The following is a 15,838-nucleotide window of genomic DNA, read 5'->3' as shown; positions in this document are numbered from 1 at the left end:
GTTTTAACAACACACTTCAGGATGTGTTTATCTCTATTCGGTACAAACTTCAGAGAGACCTAAGCACTTTGGGAGTAATAACTTTGGCTGGGAGCTCTGACTGTCCTAGTGGGAGATTTAGCTGCTAGCCTGAGCTCCCAGTCCCCTTTGCCTGTATAAACCTATAATAAAGGGCTGCTTCTCCTTTCTGGATGCAGACTGAATGGAGGGAAGGAAAGAAGCTTCTCTGCCCAAATACATACTAAATGCCACTCCTGAACACATTTAGGCATGAAGGAAATTTGGGCTCACAATCAAGACGTAGTATAGCTGCATCCTCTGAAAGTCCTTTTGCAGGCAGCAGTATTGAGGTGGGCTGGATTCACTGAAGAACGTGGCGATATACATTTGCTTGTTGCATTCTTGATTCCTTTTTGCAGGAGTCAAGTGCAGATCACTAACTTTGGGCATCATCCTGAGACAAACTTGTCCCCAGATTCCATCCAGGAAACGCTGAAATCAGGGCTACATTCATTAACCACCTATCTGCTGCTAGTAGTTCAGACAAAACAGCAAACACTGAACTTCACTTGCTGCAGTGCATCTTTCCTGAGTTTGCTTCTCTTTTGCCAATGCAGAAAAGCACACCTAGTCCTGAACTTGGATTGTGCAGTGAAGTTCATAAATTTATTCCATTGCTCTGCAGGCATAGGATAACTTTCTGTTGCAGTGGCATGAGAGAAATTGAAAGGAACAATAAGTAGCGTTCCAAAACCTCTTCTTAATAGATGTGCTTCTTTTTATAGTTCAAATACTTTCACAAACAGGGATTTAGCTCTGTGCAACTATTTGAAACAGCAGCTCTGTTACCGAGTTAATTTTATAGGTAAAGCAGTAAATTCCACCAGTTCTAATGAATGCAGAATAGCAAACCTAAAGACACAGAAGAGCTTTGTGAAGGGACCTGAAGGTAAATCAAAATCTGACAAAAGACAATGTAGTAGGACTCTTGAATATATTAAGCTTTTACACCCACTGTTTGAGGTCTGGGGACAGACCTCCACATGCACAAGAGCTGCATTACTGAGCTGTTAGGTAGAGAGTCAGCATGCAGGCTGCAAGGGGCAGGACACTAAGACATTAATAAGACATTCTTCCTGGAAGAATGGACAGAAGAAATAGAAGATTCTTTGCCCTGGAAAAAGCTGTAAACTAATAAAGCTCCCCAAACCCTGGAAAACATGCAATGGGGCTGGAAGCTGGAAAGCAGTAGGCATCCTTTGATCCTTGCAAATTTTGCTTTGCAACTGAATTCTTCCCTATTCTGATCCTACACATAATTCATTCAATCACTGTGGACACTGACAAAGAAGGATCTATGTCCATGGGCCTTGGAAAGATGTGATACCACAGAAGACAGGGAGGGGAAGGGGCAGAAACACCTAGAAGTTAACGTTATAACAGGCACAGTGGTTGCCACCAGCCAGCTAGACTGGTTGCTCTCCCTGCTGTGTGCCACATTGCTTTAGCACACCTCATCTTTGTCTTTGGTTGATCAACTCCTTTGGCAGGTAGTCTCTTATGTGACTATACAGTGGAGATTTTTCCCCATGCTGTTGTTACAGGATAACCCAAAAGTGCATACATGATAATACACTCAGAAGGCCCTACAATGGCCTGGCCTGGCTTAATCAAAGGAAGCTCCCCTGAATCCAAAGTAGGAGAAGTCATCCTGTTGCAGCTTTTCAACCCCAAGGACTTAGGAAGGGGGTACAGGGCTTTTTCTGATCCTGCCCCCAACCTGGAAGGTTCACTGGAAGGCTGTGACATTCTTCTGGGATTCTGTAATGCAGTTTAATCACTGAATGCATTCAAGTACAGAGGCATTTTTCAAGGGTCTAAGAGGTTATTATCACCTCAGTTAATTATCTGTAAGGATTCAGACTCCAGCAAATGTTAATTATCCTTCCATCAATCTCATGTTCACAAAAGCTTAGTAGGGCTATTTTTAGCAATACAGATATCTCCTTCCTCGGTGAAAAAGCTGCTCTTTTCTTGCATATATTTTTGCAAATGTTAAACACATTAGATGGAACTGAGGGGATTTTCCCTCTCTTAGAAACCATCCTAAGAATGTGCAATACTTAATGTTGAATTGCTAAGAACAATATCATCTTCAGACCTGAATGTATGATGTTAGAAATCTGGTATGGGGATGGGGCAAAAATTATCAGAATGGAGGGCTTGGAGTCCACATTTAATCCTGCAAAATATCCCATTGGTAGAGTGGTGCCCAGACCATTCGAGGAGATAGATGCCTACATAAGTCTTCTCATGCAGCACCTATAGCAAGGATTTGAACCAGTGGGTGATGGTGTTATATGCATGATGTAGGAATAACAGCGCTACATTCAGATCAGTCAACATTCCTCGTTTCTGGAGCTGAGGGTTGTGATGGGATCTCTGAAAGCATCAGCTGGATGTGTACCAGTGTAGAGCTGCTCTGCCTATAACCCCAAGCAGCTGGAAGCAATAGCATTGAGAAGTTTGTCCCTCAGTTCAGTGTTTGCTCTGGAGCTTAATGATGAGCATTGGGCTGTCTATACTATTCGTGTTTCCAATTTTTTTTGACAGAAATAGGTAGCAAATATGCCCTGGGGCCCAGCCTGCTTCCCCAACACCATAAACCATGTTTGTTTAAACCATAAATCTTAGAAGCCAATACTACCTCCTCTGATAATGTTCTTACACTGCTGTGTCCAGACCCCAAGAAGGAGACTTTAGAAAGGAAAGGCTCACTCAATATGGGAAGATCTGTTAGGTGTTCTGGTAAATAGCTCTCATGCACTCAGAGTAGAGGATTTTTGGAGCCTGAGGTACTGGAAATCATCACTGGGTATATTACACATTTTCTGTGTGGCTTTGGGCAAAGTGCTTTGGCCTTGATTTTGTACCAGGAAAGGAAAGGGGAGTGTAGCTACTGGCTTCAGTGGGATCTGGATCAGGACCCTTGTGGCTTTATAATTTCTACATTTCGCATCTGGTTGGAAACTTTCCTTTAAGACTTCACTGTTTTCACTTTACAGGCTTCAAATCTTTTGCAGTGCTCTCTCCAAACAGGTGGCTCTGCAGTGGTTATCCTCTCAAGCCCTGTTTTAGCTTGTGGCTTCAGATTATTGCTGTAAAGCAAATAATATTTAAGCATCATATTCTGCATCCCCCCGACGTGTATTATATTGATGGGAAGTTGGTAAGAATGAAGACATGAAGGGAAAAAAAAACATTATCAGCACTTTGTTTGAAAGTCAGAGCACTAAAAAAAATTGGAAGCTTCAAGGTAACCCTGATTCTTTCTCCACTTGTTATGTTTTCCATCCTGACTCATAGCTCTAGGACTCCATCCCAACCCCAACCTAAGCAGTATTGACAGGAACGGATTATCCACAGGAATTTGACATGGACAGTGCCAAAGGAAAATCTTTCTGAGTGGAACAAAGCCGGCCTTATTTGAACTAGATTCTTCCTCTAGAACTGTGGATGGACACCAGGATACAGGGCACAGGAGTTAACTGCGCAATAAGTATTACATCAAAACCACTTATTTCTAAACAGGATATGTCATAAAATGAAACATTACCTCTTTGGCTTTTATTCCTCTCACAGTGAAATTGGAATCACTTGAGAGAAGATTCAGTCCAAATGCTAAGCTCAGCATCTAGATAGCATTGTCTTGGAAAAGATTTAGAGATGTTTGTGTATCTGCAGCAGCCAAAGGAACACCTGCTCCATAAGCTCCAATATAAAACAAAGCAGAGTTCAGGGATCTCTTTGTCTGAGGCCTAGCTGGCTACTACTGTGATGCTGCATTAACTCTGAATAGCTCTGGGTATTAGTATTTGCATTATAAATGCAGGAATCATCAAGCGCTGCTCTTAAAAATAAATTTCCGAGTTTGCTTTCTCAGTGCATGACCAATCAATCACTGCTCCTGAGAAGGTAACATTATATAGGGTGCTTGCAACATATTGTATGTTAGAGATTCTAGAGAGGTTTTGCTATGTGAGCAAGAAGAAAATGCACTTTTTGCTTTGGTGTCCAAGGCAGAATTGCTTTTTGAGCATCCCTGGTCAGCGTTAGACCAAATGGGTTCTTGGCAAAAGGGATTGCTCTGTATGCTGTTGTACCGTCTCATGCCAGAAGTATAAATAAGCACTGGTAAAGTCCTGCAGGTAAATACTCTGCATCTCTGACATCGGTATCTATTTGCTCATGGCTGGGAGAGAAAGCAGCAATGTGTGAGCACTCAAGAGAACCAGGAAGGATGAGTATCTATCTCCTTGTGCTACGTATCATATACAGCTGGTACTAAAACCAAACTCCAAGCAGTCACAGCTTCCCCCTCCCTAAACACCTGTAGATGATGACACAAGAACTGGGCCAGGGACAGATTATTACCAAAACGGCTGAACTGGGCAGCATAAGTAGCACTTGCTTCTAGAGTCAGCCCAGCGCTGGCTGAAAGCACTTTTCAGGGGGGTGGTCCCATATCAGGAGAGCATCAAACAGGGCACATGAGCCCATGCCGCTGCGGCACCAGAAGGGAGATGGAGGGGGAGCTGTGGCGACTTTGCGAGCAGGAAGAGCGAGGCATAATCCCGGGGCAGGGATTGCCGTGGGTCGGACGGACGAAAGGACAGCCCCCGTGGAGCCGCCCGCTGCCCTGCCGCGCCGCGCTGCCGCCACGAGGGGGCGCCCGCCGTTACCGCCTGCCGCCGGTTTCCCCAGCAAGGCCTGCTCGGGGGGTGGATATCGTTTGTGATCCTCCTTTCCTTTCTATCCCCGTTCCGCTTCCTTGGAACGTGAGCAGCCCGATGGTTCAACTGCTCAGTGTCCTCCTTATGAGGAACGGCTGAGGGAACTCCGTTGCTTACTCTGGAGAAGGCTCAGGGGGGACCTCACCACTCTCTACAACTGCCTGAAAGGAGGCTATAGTGAGGTGGGGTCGGTCTCTACTCCCAAGTAACAAGTGACAGGACAAGAGGAAGCAGCCTCAAGCTGCATCGGGGAGGTTTAGATTGGATATAAGGAAAAATTTCTTCACAGAGAGCATGATCAGGCCCTGGAACAGGCTGCCTGGGGAATGGTGGAATCACTGTCCCTGGAAGCGTAGATGAGGCCCTCGTTGACACAGAATCAGCTAGATTGGAAAAGACCGACCTGTGAGATCAAGTCCAACCATTACCCTGGACTGCCAAGTCCACCACTAAACTAAGGGCAAACCGATCTCCCCACATGATTGCCACTTACAGCCACCCCTCATTTACCCCCCATAGTGGCACACTGTATAGCTGCTACCCCTACCCCTCATGGCTGCCCCTCATCTTCCCTCACAATCACCCCTCATGGATGCTTTTCACAGCCCATGGCTGCACTTGCTCTCCCTTCACGACTGCCCCTCCTCTCCCCTCATGATCTTCTGTCATGTCCTTCCCAGCCATGCCGCTGCCCATGGCTGCTGGTGTACACAGACCAGCACTGGCACCTCCTTCCCTGTCCCTGCCAGGACATGCTGAGCACCGACATGGTTTAGCAGTAGACTTGGCAGTGCTGGGGTAATGGTTGGACTTGATCTTGACGGTCTTTTCTAACCTGGCTGATCCTATGATTCTCTTTCATCCCAGAACATTTTACCTCTCAGCATCACTCTCCTCGAGATGCTCTCCAGCTCAGCCTCACCTTTCTCAAAGGGCTCCAAATGGGAAAAACTGCCCTTGGCATTACTGAGCAGAACTGATGACCCACACTGGGTGTTTTTAGGCTATTGTGCCTGTACATCTCAGAAAGCTTTTACTGTGGTCACTGAATTTCTCCACAGTTTTATTTATACTATCAACGGAGTTACATCAAAACAAGATGGTAAAAAGACTAAATCACTAAACCACCTTTAGGCTCCCAGAAACTCTTCTTCCTCTTACAGGTTATTTCACTTGAGGCAGCAGTTGATGCGCAACTGGGAGAACCTCTGCACAGCACAAGATTTATCTCCGTCATGTTTGCTGGCACAGCTGTTCAGGCAAAGTTCTTTCAAATTTAATCAAGTCCACAGTGCCTTGGTATAATGACTTCATCTCTAAAATGGGAGCTTTACATCTTTGAGATCAAATATAGCCCAGCTGCACTGCTGGCTTTACACCCTCCAAGTTCCCTCATCATGCAGCTACTACCCTTTAAAGCCCATTGCATGCTTATGACCACCTTGTTGTCAACAGGTTCTACTGAATCTTTTAGATGGTAGGTAGTCTAACAGGGATTGCCTACTTCTGTGAATCTGGCCTCACGAATTGCTAAGGATGTGATGATGCCCATACCCCTGAAATCATCCTTTCCCAAACTTCTGAATTACAGTCATCTATCATGAAGACTGAAACAGTTTATGTGCCTTGCAATTCAGCATTCCAAACTATGCAAAAGCAGCAGCCACTCTGGAGAGATGACAGAGGTCCTTTCTGCACATTATTTCTGTTCTACATGCTCTGGGAATTGAAGTCTTACCAAGGCATTGCTGGCAGTGTCCGACATAGCATTCATTCACTGCATAAATCACTTATTTCACGTATCACAAGTACCATATTGGACTTCTGAGCCTGAAGGTCAACACCACTGCCTTAAGCTGACTCAAACCCCATTTTCACGAGCTCACCTGTAACTACAACAGATTAAGAGTGCCCCCACATTCCCTTATGAAAGCTGAGAACAAGTACAGGGCTGTGCCACATCTGGTGCTTCACCCAGGCCTTTTCCTGTGACCTCACTGGAAGCATCCTGGGAAACACAACATTAAGTAGCAATCAGATAAAAAAAGGTGCAAAGAATATTCCAAATGTTTATTATGTATTAAAAATACCGCAAATAAGCCATACAGTTCATTTCACAGTAACCTAAACAACATTGTTCAAGAACTTCAGAAGTCAACAATGAACAGTGCAGTTCCAACAGCGACAAATTACCTTAATGCCATGGCTCCCTCTTTCTCTGCCAGCGATTCTTTCCTGTTTACAGTGGGAACAACTCCGGATATGGTTCAATATTTTATTTACCTAGGAGAACTTCTTTTCACCTGTGCTGTTCCCATAAGCACACCACTTCTGGAAGGTGCTGTTTCAAGGAATTCTTCTAACGTAGTCACGGATCTGGCTAGTGCAGGCTGAGGTGGGATGATGCCCACAAAGGATCTCCAAGGTATCTGTGTGCAGACTCCTTTACCAAATCTTTGGATAAAGTTCAAAAGTAAACTTAAAAAAGGAGGGATATTGGAACTCCTTTCCAGAAAGATAGAAACCCAAGAAAGCTCTATGAAAAACTGTGTTTTAAATGAGCATCTAGAGAATTACAACACTTTTTCCTCACTCTCAGCCAGTTCCTAAGAAGGATCCTTTGCTACCAGTGCTGCAGGCAGACACCTGGGAACAACGATGGTGACAATTAGGCACCAAGTCCTGAATACATAACAAGAGTTCAGGTTACTGTCAGCTGTGTGAAAACCTGGAAATGTATATGCCTTAGAGCAATTCTGCTGATTTCACGGTGATCTTCCCCTTTGTGTGTTTTGGAGTGTCCTGTTATCGTTAAGCATGCTTGCTATACATGGAACACAAGGTGCATTTGGTCCTTCTCTTTCCTTGTTCAAATTTGTGATAGCTTTTACAGAAAACCCTGTATTAGGCCTTTCCAGAAGAGACACATCCCCATCGTGGAAACAGTCTAAAAATACGACAAAAAAATGACTGTACCCGCTTGAATGTTATCTCACCCTTCAGATGACCCTTCTAAGCACAGATCTGCACCAGCAGCTGAAGATGCTCCAAAGAAGCCTGTGATCACAGAGAACAAATCTCTCCAGCCATGTGGTGGAACACTTCTCTTAGGTCTTGGTCCCAAGCAATGCCACTTAGCTCAAACTTTCCTTGGAGTTGAGGGGGCTCCTTGTTAACTCCTTGGTACAGATTAAGGACTCACAGAAATAATACTACAGCTCAGCTGACACCTGGTAAACTGACCACATGGCTGAATCCCAAACTGTAGAAACAGGTAAGTTGCTTCAAACCTGGTCCACACTTCAGGTTTACTGCTCTGAACAGCTTAATACAGGGATGTAGTTTTCTTCATTTGTTTCTTAAACCAAAACATACCAGTAAAATTCCCAGTGCATACAAAAGTATGCTTTTCATACCGGAAGTTGTAACTTTTCTGTGTGGGGCATCTAATGTCATAGAGTGAAACACCTTTGTGCCATGAAATATGCCCATGCTGGTGAAATACCTTCGTGCCATTAAATACGTCCATGCTAATGAGGCTGTAGTGCCTCAGTTACACCACTACAGCTACAGCCATACAGCGTGACAGAAACTCAACCCCCAACTAAACTCGTTTTCTGGAAATTAAAAAAACAACAACAACAACAAAACAACCAAAAACACTACACAAGAGAGAAATAAAGGAAATAAGCAGAACCGTCTCTATTATCAAAGTATTCTCTTTGGAGGTATCAAATTGCTTTTAAAAAGAGTAAAAAACTGGGCATACAAAAGCTATTCTCCTTAATCCATTATCTGCACAAGGAGCATCGCTGCCTAAACTTTTTCATGGATTTTTTCTACTTTCACAAACAACCTTTCCAGGTCATTCCTCAGGTCATCTATTGAGCTCTTCACAGACTCCAAGTTGTTCTCATTATTTTCAATTTTCACGGAGTAGGAGACTAAACTATCAACTGCAGTTCTTATCATTTTCAAATCGGAATCAACCTGGCTGACAGAGGATCTCAGTTCATCTACAGAGCCTTCCACAGAAGAAAACTTTTCAAGATAGCCTTGAGACTGTGCTTCACCCTGGAGATTCCCTTGATCCAACAAAGTACTGATTTGCTTCTGGACATCCTGAAGAGCACCAGAGGATGGCAGCTCACTGATGCTTCTCCTCAAGTTCTCCACGTCATTGTACAGCGAGGTCTGTGATTCACCAAGATTTTTCAGAACATCTGTGACTGAAGTTAGGTCCATGTCTGAGATTCCCTGAAGAGCAGCAATGCTTTGTTCTAGGGTACTGAGCTTATTCTTATATTCTGCCTCCTTAGACAGAAAGGATCGCAAGTTTTCACTGTTCTGAACAGCAGCAGAAGTTAGAGACTCCAGGCTGTCTTCTATGTGTCTCAATCGAGACTCAAGTCCTTCACTGTTCTTCCCAAAAGTTTCTAATGCTTTTCTGAAGAGCTCATTTTCTTCCCACTTGTTGAGGTCAGCTTTAACTTGCAGCAAATCTTCATCGAGTCTTTTAATGTCACTAGGGAGATGCATAATAGAATCCTGAGCTCTCAGAACTTTCTCCTGTAAAGCTTTTAATGAAAGGTGTTCAGTGTCTGCAGCCTCTTTGAATTTCTCATGTTCTTGTTTGAGGTTGACTAGCTCTTTCACTTCAGTATACACATCTGACTCCATGGAGTCTATTGTACTCTTCAAGGACTCTATGTCCTTTTCTTTGGTTTTCATGGATGCTTGCATCTCATCAAAAGCATCTTTTAGCACCTTAATTTCGTGTTTATACACACCTGCTTCCTCTAGCGAATCAACCTTTGCTTTCATATTGTTGATTTCTTCTTGGCTCCTTTGCTGGACTTCAGTGAATACAGCAATGTTATCATTTATAGACTTGGTTAGCTCTGTTAGTCTCTCTTCAACTGTGTTTTCCAGAGATGTGAAGTCTCGTTCCCTTGCATCCTTCACCATGTGGATGCCATCAGACAAGTCTTTCAATATTTCATTTTGCAGCTTCTGCAGCACTTCACTGATGCGGTTTATTTCACTCTCCCCTTGTTTAACAGCCTTCTCAGTCACCTCCTGCTTCTGCTGAGCTATTTTCATCATGGACTCAAATTCTCCAAATGTGGCTTGAAGGGAACGCACCTAAAACAGAAATACACATGGTTAATACTTACAATTTCATCCTCACCCTTGTGTCCTTAGGGCCCTTGTTACTATATGAGATGACCACCTTGCAGTCCTTCATGCTGTCTACCCAAGGTGACCCTATGGTGAACAGATACAGGAGGCACAAAAAGCCCATCATCTAGAGCCTTACAGCCATACAGAGAAATCCATCTTCTGCTGAGGATCCTTGGCCTCACTGACCTGCCACAGATGATCCAGGAAATGCATGTGTAAAAATCAAATTCGAGCCTCTTGAGTTTGCATCCACGCCCCTGAGCCATCCCTCCCCTATATGATGCCTGGTTCTACAAGCTGCAAGTCCACAGGGGAGGAAAGGGAGGGGGGAAAGCAAACAAACAAAAACCATCTGGCATCAGCTTCTGAATACAGAAAAGCCAGCCTTAGAAGTTAGCAGGCAGTAATACCCAAGGCCAATTCATGAACATGAAAGAAGTTTCACAGTAGACAAGAAAGAATAACAGGAAAAACTACGGGGAAAGGGGAGGTGGGAATGGCTGGGGAATGGGAGTAGTGACATTTCCTATACACCAATTGAGACACAGATTTTTCTTGTTAGCCATTTTTTAAGATAAAAAACATAGAAAGGCTTTAATGTTCTCAATACTTAGTACCTCATTATTCATACACTCACACACTCTTACTGAATGTATATGTGCACAGGCAGAGAACAAAGCCATAGCAGCTGCCAAGGGGACTGACTCACATCTATCTCAGGTTAATACAGAGGGCTGTTACCACTGGATCATGGAGGTCCAGTTAAAAAAAAACACGTCTTTACAGTTGGTTTTAGTAGCAGCAGGAGGGAAAAAGGCAAGGGGTGAGTGACCTCCACGCTGGTTTACTCTTATAATTAAAGGTAATATCCAGGCCAGGGAAGCACGCATTACTTCATTTGGGGGCCACACTGAGTATCAGTCTCAGACTGTGGAGAAATCTTCTTGTGTGCATGTGGGGATTGTACTTTTTTAAACTTTGTAAAGCAATGTAAGAACTCCCACTGGCTGCAACAGGAATCCATCACGTAGAAAACACCTCAAGGCTTTGGCAGGATGGCAAGTGCTGAGTAATGCGTGCTGCCTTGCCTCATGCTACTCCCCGTATCTGAGGGGTAGATTAATCAGTCATGCCACACGGGCTGCCATGTTTACTGATTAGATACACAGCTGGAGGGGTGGTTTTATTTTATAAATAGAAGGAAGTATATTTTATATGTTCTTAGAAAGAAATACACAGAACTCCTTTTTTCCTTCGTAACTGAAGGAGGCTCCATCAGTTCCCAGTCAGACTCTGAACCCAGAAATTATTTTCAAAAAACCTAACAGATCTATTATTTAAATTATTTATACGTATTCTTGCAAGATTAAATCCCCAGCCAAATCCTCCTTGATTTTCATGGAAGTCTATACTGTGTAAGGATTGTGGGGTTTGGCGATGAGATTTACCCTTACTCCAATAGATCCCTGCAGTTTGAAGAATACCTATATAGATGACTTTTTCCCCTCCTTCCCTCTGTAAAAAGGTCTGTAATGTCTTTACATTCCCTATGCTTGTATTTTCTAGTGCTCAAATATGAAACTAGAAGCAACCTGGGGAAGGGGGGGGGGGGGGGGGGGCGCCGATAATACTGCCATATGTATTGCAGCAGTGCACCAGCCATTACAATGACTTACAAACCTCATTTTCATTATGAAAGCCTTAGCTTTCATTCATTCTGATTTTTTCCACACAGACCTTTTTCTGTGCCACTATGAATGGACTTCAGAAATCTAAAAGAAGAGCAAAGTTCTCCTCTCCCTCTTATGACAGAATTTTTCTTTGACACATTCAACCAAATCACTGGATTCATATTTGCAATTAACTATCTTCACTTATTAGTCTAAGAAAAAGCATCAGAAATGGCCAGGAGAATTCTCCAAAGGCCAGAAGGTCTCTGCTGCTATATGTTTGCTGGAGATGAATCTCACTCCTCCTCAGTGGAAGTACTTTATACCAGCTCCTCCACTGCATTTGGACAATGCTCGTGGTGGAACCTGAAGCTATTCTCCTATACTTCCCGCTGGGCAGCCACATGAAGGTCAGAGAGCTCTGCCATGATAAAATGGACTGGCATCTTCAAATTAGACCAGCTTCTAATCTGACCTGTCCTAAACAAGAGCCACCAGGACCCAAAGCGAACCCCTTGCACATGAGGGGTAAAACTGCAACTTCAGAATAGTAGTTTGTATTCACTGCACAGCTGGTTTGCATGTGCACCTATGTGTGAGTTTGTGCATTTGGTGTCCACAGCTGGTAAGGTTTGAGACCATAGCCCTTGAAAGGTTTCACAGCATAAACACCACATAAAAATGTATCTATAGCTAACACCTATGACTTCTGTAACTCGTCATACTACCTTCCGTTTAAACACCAAACGACCTTGGCCTCTCAGAGAACTGGGCCATATTCAAGACTAAACTTCCACATCATTTCCTTTCTCCTACTGATGCGTAAAGCAGATGAGTTCACATAACACTCCGGACAGGAGCGCTCTGCAATAAAAAGACTGAAGAGCAAAGCCAGTTCCAGATGGCAGCCTGCACTGATGGCACACAGCAGGACCCTGCACTTTTGGAAAGCAGTGACAACAGTCTGGTCTCCTCTGCCTCGAGTCCATTCTTCTGTAAGGACATCAAACCAAAGCAAGCAAAGCTTTCAAGGGTTACACTGAAAATGTGTGTAATCTCCTTCTCCCACCATTTTTGCCTTACTTGTATGTATGTCTTACATCAGCCACCTGCTATATACAGGCAAATAGTTTCAAGTTCTCTTTGAAACCAACTATTTATAAACACTGGGTACATACCTGTCTCCTAGAGCATGTCAGATATACCTATGATTTTCTGCAATGATATGGAGATGGGAGGCAGCAAAATGTACCAATTCCTATGCTTATATATAGCAAAGACACATATACTGCACATGCATCTGCATTCCATGCTCATGCATTGTAACCTTGGGTTCTGCACGCCTTGACATTGCAATTCCTTCCTTCCTATAAAGAGTCTGTAAAAATGCCTTAAAAAACAGGTAAAAAACAACAACCCTCACTAGTTCAACTTATGACCCAATCATCAGTGAGGAAAATCCCCAGGATTTAAAATTAGCTTCAGAAACAACACTACAGCCCTGAATTTTACAACCCTTTTCACCCCTCATGTGAGTTTTCCCTTTCCTCCTTGTAAGGGAGAAGGAACACCAATGCTGACCCTACAAAATCCACATGTGCAGGTTGCCTCGCTTATGGAAGCACCACAGACCAGAGGATCTCTGCTAGCGCCTGTCCCAACCACCCTGTCCCCTTACCACCAGCCCGAAGGGATACAGGGAATCCGCACAGCAAGCAGTCAAGCTGAGACAAGAATTTCCTTTTCTTTGATCTGATTCACTCATAACTTTACATACCGCTTTCCAACCAATTTACCTACTCCCCAGACAGGAGCCTGATTACAAGTTGATGATACGCCCTCACAGACGCCATTTTTTAAAGGTTTTAGGCAGCCCAAAGCACATCCAGATGGTCAGTGCTGTTTGTGAAACTGCAGCTCGGGGGCTAATAAGGCCTGAGAGAAAAAAAAATAGGGAAACCAGCATTTCTTTCACTACATTTGAGCCACACCCTTTGCCAACAACTTGTCAGCTCTTCCGCGGCCCTGGCCTGCCATGGACACGGAGAGTGTTGCTCCCTCGGCGAGAAGTAGCAGCAGGAATGTGGAAGGCGGGTACTGCAGGCGCAGCGTTTCTGGCATGGTCTCTGCTATCTGGTGAAGCTGGCACACGTTCTGTTTTACAGAGGCAGGATGGTGTCACGTCCAACCGCACTCCCACGCCAGTGCACACACCTGCCTGCTCGACGCGGCGACAAAGAGCAGCCCATCTGCCACGCTCGGGTTCAAGTGACTGGCGAGCGTCGAAGATGCGGAACCACAGTCAGCAGGCTCTCGAACTGCGGCTCCTCCAGGTTAAGCGTGCTGCCTGCGCTGCGTAAAATGGCTTCGCGCCCAAGCCCTGGAGGAGAGAGCTGGGCAGCGAGCCGCCTGCGGCCGCCACTGTGGACTGCCCCTCAGGTCCCGCCCCGGCCCGGCCCCTCGCTGTGCTGTGCTCCGCTCCCTGCCAAGGATTCTGTGTACGAGGCCACGTTTGCAAGCGCAGGCCCAGGCTCGATTTGTCCCTCTAATGCCATGAAAGCATCTTTACGGAGGGGGAGAAGTGGAGGGGGTAGGGTACGGGACACGTCTGCTCTCCCGCAAGCCGGGCTGTCCCAGACCTGCGCGGCTGCCTTTTTAAGGGGTGAACCCCCCGCTCCGCCAGTACCCGCGGCCCTGCTCGCCGCCGCGGGACTACTCCGCAGGACATCCCGCCCGCCTCCCACCGATGCCCGGCGCCGCGCTACCTTCTGCACCACGGCGTCCAGGGTGGCGGCCAGCTCCTGCCGCTGCCGGCCGGAGGCCTCCCGCTCCCGGGCGCTCCTCCCGACCTCCTCCCGAAGCTGCCGCACGTACCAGCCGGCGGGCAGCGCGGCGCCCAGCACCACTGCGGCGCCTAGCAGCAGCGCCCAGCCGCGGCGGGGGCCAGCGCCGGAGCGGCTCCCTCCGCCCCCCCCGGCGGCCCTGCCGCCCCGGCCGTGCGATGCCGCCGGCGGCTTCTTCGCCGCTGGCTCCTCGGCGCCGCCGGGCTGCGCACTCTTGTCGTTGGCAGCGGCGGGTGGGCTGCCCCCCTTAGCGCCCCGGTGCTTGGCGGCCGACATGGCGGGACGCCGCCACCGTCGTACGCGGAGCGGGAGCAGAGGGAAAAGGAAGGAGGGATGGAGAGAGGGAAAGAAGGAGGGCGGGGGCGCCGGCCCGGGCAGCGCTGCGCTCCCCGCCCCGCCCCGGCCCCCGCCCCGGGGTGCCGCCACGCACACGGGGACTGCCCCGTACCGAGGGAGGCAGCGGGACGGCGAAGCGGCGGTCACAGCGGAGGGCCGCCCCGCCCGACACGGGGTGACAGACCCAGTGGCGGCCTCTCCAACTGCCGGCGGAACCCAGCCCAGAAGCCTCACAGCGGGTTCTGCCGCGCCCTCCCTTATCACAGCCGCGGGTGTCCCCAAGCCGGTCCCGGTCCCGCTGTCGGGTAGTTTTAGTGGCCTCACGAAATTCCTGTTTTGCTTGGTTGTGATTTCGGCTCACAGAGCAAGCTCCAAGAGCAAGGCACGGAGAAAAAGTTTTCTCCATCTCCATCCTTGTTTCTGTGCCTGCAGAGCAGGGACTTGGCATAAGGCTGGTCCCTCGGGCACACAACAGCTGCCTTAACTGGCAGCAGCGCTTCTGGCCCCACACGAATTCCCACCCGTTTCGCAGAGTGCTTTGTGTGAGCACACTCAGTCGAAGATGAGAACTCAGCACTCAACCTCCCTACGGAGCCTTCGCGCTCCCAGCATGCTCTTTTGCCTCACCACGTCGACACGAGTCTGCTGCATCCCAACAGAGCATGTCCCGGCACATGGCAGGAAAGGATGAGCAGGCTTCCTCCTGCATCATGTGAAAGAACTGTGGAGGAAAGAAGCAAGCAGAACAAAGGGACGGGATAAGGCACTGGTGGAGGAAACAGTCTGCTGTGCACGGGATTAATTAAGCAGTCCTATGGGAGGAAGAATTGCATCTGATGCTGCAATACAGGATCCTTATGCAAGTTCCACCAAGGAACTGGGTGGACTTGAGGCTGTGGTTTTAGGGCGCTGGTAATAGAGAGCTGGGGGTAGGTACTCTTCATAGAGGAAACTGGTAGGGAACGTGCTGTACAGCCGTGTTTGGGTGGAAGGGAGATATATAGGAATAACT

At 46.8% G+C, this 15,838-nt stretch overlaps 1 protein-coding gene across 1 annotated transcript; it reads right to left on the bottom strand.

Annotated features, from left to right (window-relative positions):
- Positions 1-8,471: 8,471 nt before the first annotated feature.
- On the bottom strand, positions 8,472-14,861 carry CKAP4 (cytoskeleton associated protein 4). The gene is made up of 2 exons (XM_057420580.1): positions 14,413-14,861; positions 8,472-9,938 (listed from the first exon to the last, which is right to left on the bottom strand). Exons 1-2 carry the CDS (start codon positions 14,764-14,766, stop codon positions 8,610-8,612), a joined length of 1,683 nt encoding a protein of 560 aa, XP_057276563.1. The 5' UTR covers positions 14,767-14,861; the 3' UTR covers positions 8,472-8,609.
- Positions 14,862-15,838: the final 977 nt, after the last annotated feature.

Source organism: Pezoporus wallicus, unplaced genomic scaffold (genome assembly GCF_028554395.1).
Source record: "Pezoporus wallicus isolate ANWC-B61680 ecotype Strahan unplaced genomic scaffold, APGP_CSIRO_Pwel_v1 contig_2871, whole genome shotgun sequence".
In the NCBI taxonomy this organism is placed as follows: domain Eukaryota; kingdom Metazoa; phylum Chordata; class Aves; order Psittaciformes; family Psittacidae; genus Pezoporus; species Pezoporus wallicus.
This window is presented reverse-complemented; position numbering and strand designations above follow the sequence as displayed.